Source organism: Lacerta agilis, chromosome 4, assembly GCF_009819535.1.
Source record: "Lacerta agilis isolate rLacAgi1 chromosome 4, rLacAgi1.pri, whole genome shotgun sequence".
NCBI classification, from domain to species: domain Eukaryota; kingdom Metazoa; phylum Chordata; class Lepidosauria; order Squamata; family Lacertidae; genus Lacerta; species Lacerta agilis.
In genome coordinates, this window is record NC_046315.1 from 7,554,690 (window position 1) to 7,569,215 (window position 14,526).

Genomic DNA, 14,526 nt, shown 5'->3' on the forward strand with positions numbered 1-14,526 from the left:
TCGGCCCAGTTCCTGTTTGCTTAGGATGTTGGCTGGATGGTGGAAGTGCCAAGATTCTGCCGCTTTGCATCGTGGAAGTCTGTTACCTGTCGGCGCGAGGCAGGTGGGTGATGGAGTTTGAAAGGGCGACCAGGCAGATGAAGAGGTTAATATCTCTCTCTCTCTCTCATTCTCTCTCTCTCTCATTCTCTCTCTCTCTCATTCTCTCTCTCTCTCATTCTCTCTCTCTCTCATTGGGTTTTACATTACAAGTTTATTTTATTTTTTAAAAATATAATCTTTATTGATTTTCGCAATTTGTACTTCATACAATACTATATTACTTATGCATACTGTATTACATTTTACACTTCCATTGTCCCTTGCATTGTGCCAGTGTGGTGTAGGTCGGCGGTTCGAATCCCTGCGACGGGGTGAGCTCCCGTTGTTCAGTCCCTGCTCCTGCCCACCTAGCCGTTCAAAAGCACGTCAAAGTGCAAGTAGATAAATAGGTACCGCTCTGGTGGGAAGGTAAACGGCATTTCTGCGCGCTGCTCTGGTTCGCCAGAAGCGGCTTAGTCATGACCCGGAAGCTGTACGCCGGCTCCCTCGGCCAGTAAAGCGAGATGAATGCCGCAACCCCAGAGTCGTCCGCGACTGGACCTAATGGTCAGGGGGTCCCTTTCCCTTTATGTTTAAGACGGCTTGATGGTGATTTGGCCAATCTTTTAATTCTTACTCTCATTACAATGGTAACTTGGTTCTCAAACGCCTTGGTACTCAAACACTTGGAACACAAACACTGCAAACCTGGAAGTAAGTGTTCTGGATTGAAAACTTTTTTTCCGGAAGTCAAACGTGCTCCGTTTTGAGTGGCACACTTCCGCTTTGACTGTTACGCTTGTGGAACCCAGTTCGGCTACTGATTGATGGTTGTGTGACTGCAATACATTGTTCATTGCTTTCATTTTAAGGATCAGTGGTCTCGTTAGATAGTAAAATTCATGTTAAAGTGCTCTTTTACAGGTTGTTCTTAAAAGTCTGGAACGGATTCATCTACTGAGCATTATTTTCTATGGGAACGCTTTGGTTTTGGAATGGATTAAGTTGGAGAATCAAGGTACCACTATACAGTGGTACCTCGCGTTGCAGACGCTTCAGGTTACAGACTCCGCTAACCCAGAAATAGTACCTCGGGTTAAGAACTTTGCTTCAGGATGAGAACAGAAATTGTGCTGCGGCGGCAGTGGGAGGCCCCATTAGCTAAAGTGGTGCCTTAGGTTAAGAACAGTTTCAGGTTAAGAACGGACCTCCAGAACAAATTAAGTTCTTAACCCGAGGCACCACTGTATTGTGATGACGCTGTGATGATTTTAGCTACCCTGTGCTACATGAGGAGGAGGGGAAGGATATAAAACCCATGGGTGAATGAATGAATGAATGAATGAGATTACGACTAAACATCAGGAAGAACTTTCTGAGAGTAAAGAGCTGTTTGACAGTGGAACGGACTCCCTCAGGAGGTGGTGGACTCTCCTTCCTTGGAGGTTTTTAAGCAGAGGTTGGGTGGCCACCTGTCATGGATGCTTTGGTTGAGATTCCTGCATTGCAGGGGTCAGACTTGATGACCCTTGGGGGTCCCTTGCAACTCTGCGATTCTATGATTCTACGTTGGAAAGGCGGGTGTGAGGTCTCAAATGCTGCTTTTCTCGTTCTACATTTAGAACGTATTTTGGATGCTGTAAAGTAAAGGGTAAAGGGACCCCTGACCATTAGGTCCAGTCGCGGACGACTCTGGGGTTGCGCGCTCATCTCACTCATCTATAGGCCGAGGGAGCCGGCGTACAGCTTCCGGGTCATGTGGCCAGCATGACAAACCAGAGTAGCGCATGGAAACACCATTTACTTTCCCGCTGGAGTGGTACCTATTTATCTACTTGCACTTTGACGTGCTTTCGAACTGCTAGGTTGGCAGGAGCAGGGACCGAACAATGGGAGCTCACCCTATCATGGGGATTTGAACTGCCGACCTTCTGATTGGTAAGCCCTAGGCTCTGTGGTTTAACCCACAGCGCCACCCGCGTCCCCCAAGCTGTGCAGTTCCTCAAATCAGGCTTTAATTTCCAAGCCGGTCTGGGTTACCTCTTTTTTTCTCTTTACCTGGCCACCCCAGCTTAATGAGGATGCTGACAAGCTGGAAGGTGTGCAAAGGAGGGCAACCATGATGATCAAGGGTCTGGAAACCAAGCCTGATGAAGAACGGTCGAAGGAGCTGGATATGTTTAGCCTGGGAAAGAGGAGACTGAGAGGGAACACGATAGTTGCCTTTAAATATCTCAAGGGGTGCCCCATGGATGAGGGAACAAGCCTTGTTTTCTACTGTTCTGGTGGGGGGGAACCCCAAATCAATCGGTTCTATGATTCAAATAACAAGAAATGAGATTCACACTAAAAGTTTGGGAGACCTTTCTGATGGCAGCGTTTGGCAGTGGAACGAACTCCCTCAGAAGGCAGTGGGCTCTCCTTCCTTTGAGGGTTTTGAAGCAGAATTTGCAAGGTCATCTGTCAGGGAATCTCAAGCTGCGATTTTCTGTGTTGCAGCGGGGTCAGACTAGATGACTGCTGGGGGTCCCTTCCAACTCTGTGGTTCTCTGTGTTGCTTCTCCTGCTAACTGCCCATTTTCTTTTCTTGTAGGGCATTTCCCAAGGCCTGATGGATTTCTGGTAGCCTGGTGGTGACGATCCGGGAAGAAGAGCATGGTTAAACACCAACCGCTGCAGTACTACGAGCCACAGTTGTGTTTGTCATGTCTGACGGGGATTTACGGTTGCCGTTGGAAACGATACCAGCGGTCACATGATGACACCACGAAGGTGAGTCGCTGGAATTTATTCTGTATTTGTTGGCAGGCTGCCACCGTTTTTTGACATCTCTCGAGGTTGGGAGTGTGTGTTTCTGTGTGAGTTTGTAAGCTGCCTCGAATGTGAGAATCCGAGAATGTGATTCATCTGTGAAGATTGAGAAACGTAGGCCCTTAATGTTTGACCACTCTGTCAGTTGTGAAGCGAATTACTTGTGGAACTGTGTGCGAGTGCCGCAGGCTCTTCACTCCTTGTCATTTTTGCTTGCGGAACTACAGGCAGATTTAAGCGATTATAGCATTTTTACCCAGTTTTTCAGCAGAAAGGAGCAGGCTTCCCAGAGCTGCTCACTAATGGAAGTGGCAAGAAAGTCCTTGGGCTTTTGGAATCTAAAAGGTGTAGCACAAAAGGAAATGGGGTCGGGAGGGAGGAGGAAAAAAGAAAACATGGGTGCTGTTCCGTACTTACAGAGTTCTTGTAATGGCTGGTTGGACCGGAGAGATTTCAAGGAGACGGGGAGCCAAAACTTGCTGGTTTTCCAGCAGACATGATGAAGAGATCCTGTAGTCTCCATTCTCCCCCTTCCTCTGTAACCTGATGGAACTTGGCTGTGATAATTTCATATGGTTATGTGTTTTTTTTGCCGTGTTTGCTGTCACCTGGTAATCTTGGTCCGCGAGAAGGAAGGACCCTGTAGCAGCGGATAACAGAAGGATACCCCTTGTAACTTCTGAAGAGAATAGGGTTTGTTGTGCTTTTAAGGGCAACGAATAGCCACAGAGTCCTTGTCATCTTGCCTGTCAAGCAAGAGGATTACGGTCTCCTGTTTCTCCCGATAGCCGTTTACAAGCGATCTTGTCATCTGTGTCTTTCAAAATCCAATTAATATTTCAAGGTATCAGCAAGGAAAAGGCCCAGCCAGCAGTTTTTTTTTTTCATTTGCAGCACGAGACTGTTGATCGATGGCACGCCTAACTGAGTGAGTGAGTGAGCGAGCGAGAGAGATCTGCATAATAGCACCCTGTACGTCAAATTCTTGGTTACGGGATCCACAGAGCCTTTCAAACCCTTTTCCTTAAGCAGAATCCTCCTTTGCCAACCTGGGAATGGTTACATGACAGCGGAGGCTGCTCATAGATGCTGTCAGTTTGAAGGGCTGACGCTTTGAATCCTCAAGCCTTACTCTAAAACCGAAATAGTCTTAAATTCTGAATCCTCTCCTGCTTCGCTGCTCTTTTGGACTTCTCAAAATCCTCTGCCATCAGTAGGCTCTGGTCCATGAAAACCTATGTCGTAATAACATTTATATCTGTTTGGAGGCTCTTCGTTGTGTTTGCTACAGCGGGACCTCTGCAAAGTCCTCAGAACATCTGTACACTGGTGCCTCTGGTTACGAACTTAATTCGTCCTTGTAGGAACGTTTATATATAATATAGCAAGGTTAAATGTTTCCTTATTTAAATTTACACAGCAGCAAGTGGGTTGCTGACTCATTAGAGTCCTTTTTAATAATTATGTCTTGTACCTTCCTGCCTTTTTGGTCATTAATCCCTTTTGTCCCTCTTAAAAGAAAAATACACGTGAATCTGAATAAAATAAAATCAAAAATTCTTTCCAGTAGCAACTTAGAGACCAACTAAGTTTGTTCTTGGCATGAGCTTTCGTGTGCATGCACACTTCTTCAGATACACAGAAGCATGCACACGAAAGCTCATACCAAGAACAAACTTAGTTGGGCTCTAAGGTGCTACTGGAAAGAATTTTTGATTTTATTTTGTTTTGACTATGGCAGACCCAACATGGCTACCCACCTGTAAATGAATCTGAATGGTAACAAAATAAACTAGTTTACTGTCAGATTCATTGAGTACATACTTAGGTTACAAAAGATATAAACTATATATCAGATATTAAAGGTAAAGGTAAAGGGACCCCTGACCATTAGGTCCAGTTGTGGATGACACTGGGGTTGTGGCACTCATCTCGCTTTAGTGGCCGAGGGAACCGGCATACAGCTTCTGGGTCATGTGGCCAGCATGACTAAGCCGCTTCTGGTGAACCAGAGCAGCCGTTTACCTTCCCGCTGGAACGGTACCTATTTATCTACTTGCACTTTTGACGTGCTTTTGAACTGCTAGGTTGGCAGGAGCTGGGACAGAGAACTAGGAGCTCACCCTGTCGTGGGGATTCGAACCACCGACCTTCTGATTGGCAAGCCCTAGCCAAATATGCTCCGTTTTGAGTGTTACACTTCCGTACTGAGTGTTACTCTGACGTCTGTTTTTGCTATTTATTTTGCGTTTTTGTTTTTGCGGCTCATTTTCGTTTTGTTTTTGTGACTGTGTGGAACCCAGTTCAACTACTGATTGATTGTGCGACTGCAGTACATTGTTTATTGCTTTCATTTTATGGATCCACGGATAGTAAAATTCATGCTAAATTGCTGTTTTAGGGGTTGTTTTTAAAAGTCTGGAATGGATTAATCCGTTTTGCATTACTTTATGTGGGAAAGCACGCCTTGATTTTGGAACGCTTTGGTTTTGGAACGGACTTCCGGAAACGGACTTAGTTTGAGAACCAAGGTACCACTGTATTGCCGAGGAAAACTGTAGAATAGCCAATGCATTTGAAGAGAGGCATGGATACGCCTCAAGTTTCCAGTGCTCCCAAATGCTTTGCTTTGGAGCATGCAGTCACTGAAAAGCTCCCCTTTTGTGCCGAGGGGGTGACCCTACTACCCTGGGAGCTGCGACCATGCTGCAGAAATAGTGACTGACAGGTCTCTGAGATCTGGGGAACTGGGTTCGCGTCTCCGCTCCTCCACAGCTACTGATTGATTGTGTGACTGCAGTACATTGTTCATTGCTTTGATTTTTATGGATCAATGGTCTCATTAGATAGTAAAATTCATGTTAAATTGCTGTTTTAGGGGTTGTTTTTAAAAGTCTGGAATGGATTAATCCGTTTTGCATTACTCTCTATGGGAAAGCGTGCCTTGGTTTCGGAACAGACTTCCGGAACGGATTAAGTTTGAGAACCAAGGTACCACTATATTCCGAAATAGCTGACGGGCACCAGATTGGGGAAGGCTGCTCTGTGAACTTCCTGAATGTCTGGGAACTGGCCAGTCTCTCCAGTAGACTCGTAATCTGGTGAACCGGGTTCGCGTCTCCACTCCTCGACATGCAGCTGCTGGGTGACCTTGGGCTAGTCACACTTCTCTGAAGTCTCTCAGCCCCACTCACCTCACAGAGTGTTTGTTGTGGGGGAGGAAGGGAAAGGAGAATGTGAGCCGCTTTGAGACTCCTTCGGGTAGTGATAAAGCAGGATATCAAATCCAAACTCCTCCTCTTCTTCTTCCTTGGAGAAGCTGTCTTGGCACAGCGCTCAAACACCTTTTGCCAGCCTGCAAGCAGCGGCTGTGTGCTAATGCTGTGTGGGTCTCTTGTGTGCAGCAGCAATGTGCTTGTGCTGGCAGAGGAAGGAAACTTTTTATATTTTTTTTAAAAAGCTGTTGCTGTGTGAAAATGCTAATGGCTTGGCATCTACTTGACGACTCACTTCCCTGCTGCATAATTGCAACTAATCACCAAACTTAAAACCATGGAGAAACCTGGTTTGAACAAAGACATTGGATTCTTATCTCATTATACATAACAAAGCCATCTTTAGCCATCTCACCCCTTGCCTTTCCCTGCAAGACTAATTGCAGCCGTTTAGAGTCGTCAACAGGTTTTCCACACTTATCAGCCTATCACCCATTCCCACCACCCTTCTGAGTAATACCCCTCCCCACTCCCCCACTATATTTAAGGATCTGGTGACTTCTGTTTCAGTGTATCTGAAGAAGTGTGCATGCACACGAAAGCTCATACCAGGAACAATCTCAGTTGGTCTCTAAGGTGCTACTAGAAAGAACTTTCGATTTTGTTTTGGCATAACTTTTAGTTCTGCTTGTCTGGCTATATCGGCCGCTTGCGACCAAGTGGAGATGCCCGGGCGCTAGGTTGGTGCCTGACGTCTCCTCCATCTGGAGGGGTGAACCTGGGGGGGGGGGGGTCCTTGGATGTGTGCTGTTTTCACATGCTAGCAAAACACACCCCGCAGAATACTATCTGTTGTATTTTATCAAAATGAATTTCAGGAACCAAAAAGCCGTACAGTGGCACCTTGGTTCTCAAACGCCTTGGTACACAAAATACCTGGAACACAAACACTGCAAACCCGGAAGTAAGTGTTCCAGTTTGCGAACTTTTCTTGGAAGCCGAACATGCTCCGTTTTGAGTGTTACGCTTCCGATTTGAGTGCCACGCTCCCTGTTTGAGGGTTACGCAGAGGTCGGCCTGTTTTTGCTATTTATTTCGCATTTTTGTTTTCACGGCTCGTTTTTGTGACTGTGTGGAACCCAGTTCAGCTATTGATTGATTGGTTGTGTGACTGCAGTACATAGTTTATTGCTTTCATTTTTCTGGATCAATGGTCTCGTTAGATAGCAAAATTCATGCTAAATTGCTGTTTTAGGGGTTGTTTTTAAAAGTCTGGAACGGATTATTCCATTTTGCATTACATTCTATGGGAAAGCGCACCTTGGTTTTGGAACGCTTTGATTTCGGAACGGACTTCCGGAATGGATTAAGTTTGAGAACCAAGGTACCGCTGTGTTGGAAAATACCATTTTCGAGACATCTGGCAACGAGGTGTTCCGTTTTGGCGACTGTAACCCTGGTGTAAGGAGCCATTTGGCACCCAGAATATATATATGAGTTTCTAACCCTGTCTTCCGCCACACTGTGGCTCTGGGCTGGTGCTCCTCCATAGACACAACTCCCAGAAGCCCCAGCCAATAATGCACTTTATCACATAACCTTATCTTGTCTTGCTCATGTTTCCTTCAGGCTGGTAGCAGAGGGTGCTGTCGTCTCGCCCATCCTTTGAATTAGCTCTATATCTAACCGGAGAGGGTCTTCTCCTCTCCCCAGGACTTCAGGTGGTAGTGTAGGTAGTGTTAGGATTTTTATATATCCTCTGCTGCTTCAGCAGAACTGTTGTGATTAGTGTAAATCACATGAGTGTCTGAGAGAGTGTGGGAATGGGAGTTTGTCTTATCTCTTCCGCCCAAGTGTTGTTATTGCAATGGTTTAGCTTCACTTCTGTCGTGTCGCAGTTTGTACTCTTGTTCAGAGAACACTGATGTGATTATGGAGTCTCTGTATAAAGTAGTTTAGAGCTACAGATGAGTCCTTCTTCTTGCTGCATGATGCTAGAAGACCTGTGTGCTGTTTTCATAAGATTACTGGCGCTGTGGACTGAAGGGACATGCCAGCCAGAGAGGGCCACCGGGAGGATGCTCCGGAGTCTTGGGGAGTTCACCGTCTCCCCAGGGCATTTTTCCAACAGGTAGTTCCTTAGCTTCCCATAAGAGGTTGGACTCCTCTCTGGCTGAAAGGCAGAGAGAGCTGCTTGAAGAATTAAGGAAATCTTTTTGGCAGGCGAGGTGCGTTTTCGTACCTTCCTCTCTTTGTGACTTTAAAACCATTTTTTTCTTTTGAACCTACACTCGGTTTTAAATTGTGCGGCGATGTTGTTGTAGCCTGCTGTGGGATCTCACGGGAATGTCGTGTAGTATCGTAGAATCGTAGAGCTGGAAAGGGACCCTGAGGGTCATCTAGTCCAACCCCCTGGAATGCGCAGCTATCCCATATGGGGATCGAACCTGTGACCTTGGTGTTATTAGCAAAGCGCTCTAACCAGCTGAGCTATCCAGGGTCTTAAATGAGGCTGGGTCACAGTAAATTGCAATGTGAACGGATTCCACCCCCTCCCGCCCCCCGTACCTAGTTGTCACTGCCTCCCGCCCCTTTCTGTGGCTGCTTCTGCCGTAGGCAGTAAATTAGGCTTTATCGCAGCAACAAAACCTTCTCACGTCCCTCTTGAATCAGCGTGTGGGTTTATCACCACTGCTATATAATCCCAGCGTATGTGATTTCCGGCGGGAGCAGGCAGGAAACAGACGGAAAATATAATAATAATAACGAACTGGCCTTTTAAGCCGCTTTAATTGAGCTGTAAACTGTGTTTCTGACAATGGTGAATCATTTCTGCCTTGAAGAGCCCCCCCCCATTAGCAGCTATTCAGAAACGCTTCAAATATTTGCCCCTACCTGCAGCAGCTCAGCGAAGAAGCAAATTATTAAACAAAGTGTGTGGTTTTATAATGAACGGCCTTGGCGTAGAGGAGAGCGGGCGTTTCCTTCCCTTTTCAGGAAGGTTTTGCAACTGCGCCGTCAGGGGTGCTAAGTCGGAAGGCAGCAGTGTTCAAAGATTTTGGGCGCTTCCAGATTTCTGCTGTTTTCTGGCGGGATTCATTCGCACACCGGCCGGCATGTTCAAGTTGCACAATTATAGTTGATTGGGAGGTCTTGAGAGGAAAGCTATGGGGAAAATGCACATAGAATCATAGAACCATAGATTTGAAGGGACCCAACGGTCACCATGTTTTTTATGTTCTGGTTTGGGTGAGTGCATAGCATACCATGGCTTTCTCAATTCAGACCATCACGTACAAGGAATAGACAGCTCAGCTCCTTTAACCCTGGTTTGGTCTGAAGAAGAAGAAGAAGAAGAAGAAGAAGATGAAGACGAAGAAGAGGAGTTTGGATTTGATATCCCGCTTTATCACTACCCTAAGGAGTCTCAAAGCGGCTAACATTCTCCTTTCCCTTCCTCCCCCTCAACAAACACTCTGTGAGGTGAGTGGGGCTGAGAGACTTCAGAGAAGTGTGACTAGCCCAAGGTCGCCCAGCAGCTGCATGTGGAGGAGCAGAGACGCGAACCCGGTTCACCAGATTACGAGTCTACCTCTCTTAACCACTACACCACACTGGCTCTCCAGTTTGTGCCTGTATACCTTGCCAGCAGCTCGAGGGCCTTGGCGGAGCCATCCCTGGTGTAGTGGTGTAAGTCATTCTCCCTTTTGAGGAAATTGTTGTGGGAGATTGAAAAGAGAAGACTGAAAATAGAAGGCTGGCTTTCTGCCCTGTTCTGGGACCATATGCTCCGTCTTTCCAGAGTTTCAGAATAAGGGTTTCTCTCCCCCACCCCTTCTCCTTCTGCTCTGATCCAGCCAGGATGTGTGAAAACCTGAAAGTGTCTCCTTCACAAAACCCTAATGCGTGAAAATCCTCTGGCGCTTGACTCTAAACTGGCCTTGGGCACTTAGGGACAAATAGCAAAAAGAACTGTGTTTTCCTGTGGCGGTGATATATACACTTTCAAAATAGGAGAAATAGCTCTGTTTTTCGTTCTCTCTTACTCTGCTCCTTTCATTTGTTTCCTGGCCACGAGACAAAAGTCTGGGGAATAAAACATGGCTTTAGAGCCAGCGTGTTGTAGTGATTTTTAGAAGTCGGACCATTTCAGATAAAATACATTTTTAGGATGGGAGTGATGGAAGACACTGTTTATTTCTTTTTCAGAAATCTAACGCATGGGGCAAGCACCGCCTGAACAAACAAAATTGCTTCATCTCCTGTTTGTTTCTGCTGTTTCCACACCAGTTTTTCCTCTGAGAATGTGACTTAATTGATGATGATGATAATAATAATAATAATAATAATTTTATTATTTACAACATGCCCATCTGACTAGTTTGCCCCAGCCACATATAAAAACATAACAAACCGTCCAGAATTAAAAACAAAACAAAACACCCTGATACAGGGCTGCCTTCAGATGTCTTCTAAAAGTTGCTTAGTTCTTTACCTTCTGATAGGAGGGTGATTCACAGAGAGGGCACCACTACCAAGAAGGCCCTGCAACCTCGCTTCTTGCAGTGAAAGAACCGTCAGAAAGGCCTCGGAGCTGAACAATGTGGGTGGAGACGCTCCTTCAGGCACACTGGGCCGAGGCCTTGTAGGGCTTTAAAGGTTTAAAGCACCAACGTTTTTATTTCAGTGCATGTGTAAAGCGAATGGTCATTTTCTTCAGGCTGAGCCAGAAAGGCCAATGGTCAAGGATAATAGCTCAGCAAATCTGCAAATGTACAGCCCCCAGCTCAGGTTGGCATGATGTACATAAACTTGCAAAAGATTCTCTCCCACGGATGCTGAACATCCTATCTTCCTGCAGGCACCTGTGAGCCATTTGTGGCATGCTGACATCCTAGGAGAATGAAGTATTATTATTATTATTATTATTATTATTATTATTATTATTATTATTAAAACCCCACCCATCTGGCTGGGTTTCCCCAGCAACTCTGGGCGGCTTCCAACAAAAGATTAAAATACATTAAAGCATCAGTCATTACAAACTTCCCTAAACAGGGCTGCCTTCAGATGTCTTCTAAATGTCAGATAGTTGTTTATATCTTTTAATTTGATGGGAGGGCGGTCCACAGGGCGGACGCCACTACCGAGAAAGCCCTCTGCCTGGTTCCCTGTAACCTCCCTTCTCACAGGGAGGGAACCGCCAGAAGGCCCTCGGAGCTGGACCTCAGTGTCCGGGCTGAACGATGGGGGTGGAGACGCTCCTTCAGGTATACTGGGCCAAGGCCATTTAGGGCTTTCAAGGTCAGCCCCAACACTTTGAATTGTGCTCGGAAACGTACTGGGAGCCAATAATAGGTCTTTCAGGACCAGTGTTTTGTGGTCTCGGTGGCCACTCCCAGTCACCAGTCTAGCTGCCGCATTCTGGATTAATTGCAGTTTCCGGGTCACCTTCAAAGGTAGCCCCACATAGAGCGCATTGCAGTAGTCCAAGCGGGAGATAACCAGAGCATGCATCACTCTGGCGAGACAGTCCACAGGCAGGTAGGGTCTCATCCTGCGTACCAGATGGAGCTGGTAGACAGCTGCCCTGGACACAGAATTGACCTGCGCCTCAATGAACAGCGGCGAGTCCAAAATGACTCCCAGGCTGCTCACCTGGTCCTTCAAAAGGACAATTTCCCTCTTCCCATAGATGCAGGGTTGGCGACGTGGCTACCTGCAATCTTAATCGAAGATCTGCCCTGTCTTTGCCTTCCTTTGTATATCTCCTCTCTCACGGTGCCCGACAGAGGCATTGCCGCCTGTTCTAAAAATGCCACTCGGATGCTGATGAGGAATATCATTAGCATAATTTTAAGCTGAGCACATCACTTGGCTTATGAAAATATTTTGGCAGCTGTCCTACCTTATTTTAGATGAGTGGCGGAAGGGAGGGTCGGATGCAAGCCGCCGTCGTATGTGCCTTGCATGGCAATGACCTCTTTCCTTTGGCGATAAAGATGTTCAGGAGAGCAACTTGCATTCCAGGCGTTTTGCCAACGCACCTTCCCTGCATCCAGTTCTCGGCTCTGTCCTTCACCTCCCAGGGACCAGGCCAGGATAAATGTGCCCCAGGACTCGCTGTTTCCTGTTCAGTAGTCCTCGTGATATTAATATTATAAATCTCTCTCTCTCTCTCTCTCTCTCTCTCTCTCTCTCTCTCTCTCTCTAGTTTTGTTTTTCCCCTAAGCAGATTTCCCGATCAAATCTCGCCATTTTGCTAACACTTCGTTTAGGATTTTGAGTAGACTAACAAATAAAGAAAAAGTCAATTTTTTATTTTTATTTTTTGCAGGGTTTTTTTTTTATTTCCCTCCTTAGCTGACACTGCAAATGCTCTGCAAATAAAGATTCAGGAGGCTGAAAACCTTGTGCAGGCAACTGAGAACACACTTCCCTTACAATAGTTAGCTGATTTCTGGTTTTCGCTTTTTAAATACGGATTTCATTGTACTGTTTTTCTGAAGGGTGGCACATAAACATTTTTTCGGGTGTGTGGGAATATTCTTTTTTTTTTTAATAATAATTCAGTTTTCACATCAACCCTAGGGTTGGGAACAGCCAGCTAGAAAGCTGTTTGAGTGCTTCCTCCAGCCGGCAAAAAGGTTGCGGTGGGCGATTGGAGGCAGCTATTCCCCTAGCGATAAAAGCGACTCGGCATAGGCGAGCTGCAAGTGAAGGCGGGGGGGGGGGGGAGAGCTTGTTTGTTTCCTGCTGCTGGACTTTGCCTCCTTTGCAAATGCATAGAAAGCAAACGGAGGTTGCCGAGTTTTGAGCGGAAAACAAAGCTGAGGACACTTTCTCTGCAGAGCAGGATATGAAGGAAGGAAGCGCTGGAGAGTCAGCATTCTGAACTGCAAATTCCGGGTTTTTCCCCTGGTACTTTTGCTTCTCCGTGGCCCTTCAACTTCCTTCCCTTCGACACCCCCACTCGCCAGCTCCTTCCCTTCCCCAGCTTAGGTGGCTTAAAAAAAAAAAATAACGGGAATGGGAATAACGGGAATGGGATGAGATCAACGATGTTGTATGGTACTATGGAAATGTATAAGATGTAATGTGTGTTCTCTTTTAATCAATAAAGTTATATTTAAAAAAAAAAAAAATCACCTTGAATCATAAAATGTAGATGACCCAAAGGTAACGTTACTAGATTTCTTTCCCCATTGAATCTGGGGACAACAACAACAACAACAACAACAACAACAACAACAACAACAATAATAATAATAATATTTATTATTTGTACCCCGCCCGTCTGGCTGGATTTCCCCAGCCACTCTGGGCGGCTTCCAACAAAAATGAGATACAAAAATATTACACATTAAAAACACTTTTCAACTTCAATAGATTTTGTAGGCGGACTGATTTGTAAATCCGAGGACTGTCCCCGGGAAACGGGGGAGGCCTGGTAACCTTACCCAAAGGGCCATCTCATCTAGCCCCCGAAATTTACAGTATACCTGAAGGAGCATCTCCACCCAGGGGCGTAGCAAGGGGGGGGGTGACACTTCGGGCGGTGGCCCTGCCCCCTGGGCTTTGAAAAAAAATTAATTCACAATTTTTTTTAAGGCTATTTTCGGCACTGCCAGTGTGGAGCCGCAGGGGCGGCCAACCAGGGGGGGTGTCACCCCCCCTCGCTGGCCACCCCTGCGGCTCCATCCCAGCAGCGCCGAAAATAGTCCCCCCTTCCAGCGGCTTTTTTGCCACGGCATGGAGGCAAGGGGTGGGCCAGCGAGGAGGGGTGCCACCCCCTCCTCGCTGGCCTGCCCCTTGCCTCTATGCCAAGCTCCGCTGCTGGCTGGCTTGCAGAGCCGGGGCATGGAGAGGGGCGGGCCAGCGAGGAGGGGTGACACCCCTCCTCGCTGGCCCGTCCCTCTCCCTGCCCCGACTTGCGCTCCGCCAAGGGAGTCCCGGCAGCGGCTTAGGGTGTCTCTGCGGCCTGCACAGACTCCTAAATCTGTTGCCGGGCACCCCTTTGTGAGCAGCCGTGGTACGAAGGGGTGTCGCCGCCGGGTGGCGGCTTCGGGAGTCTTTGCAGCCCACAGAGACTCCCGAATCCTCCGCCCGGCACCCCTTCGTGCGGCGGCTCCTCGCGCAGGCCCGAGCAGCCGCGGCACGAAGGGGTGCCACCACCGCGATGCCCCGCCCCCAGGGGTGCCTCTTGGCCTCCTGCCCCGGGCAGCCAAGGGGCTAGAAACGCCCCTGTCTCCACCCCCATCGTTCAGCCCAGACACAGAGGTCCAGCTCTGAGGGCCTTCTGGTGGTTCCCTCCCTGCGAGAAGTGAGGTTGCAGGGAAACAGGCAGAGGGCCTTCTTGGTGGTGGTGCCCGCCCTGTGGAAACGCCCTCCCATCAGATATCAAGGAAATAAACAACTA

General features: G+C 47.3%; 1 protein-coding gene across 1 annotated transcript in view; it reads left to right on the plus strand.

The window, feature by feature from the left end:
* GDPD5 (glycerophosphodiester phosphodiesterase domain containing 5) overlaps window positions 1–14,526 on the plus strand; it is a 152,324-nt gene that overhangs the window by 68,676 nt on the left and 69,122 nt on the right. The window contains exon 2 of the mRNA XM_033145979.1: window positions 2,675–2,853. Within this exon, the coding sequence (XP_033001870.1) occupies window positions 2,737–2,853 (117 nt within the window). The 5' untranslated portion in view covers window positions 2,675–2,736. The remainder of the gene's footprint in view (window positions 1–2,674; window positions 2,854–14,526) is intronic.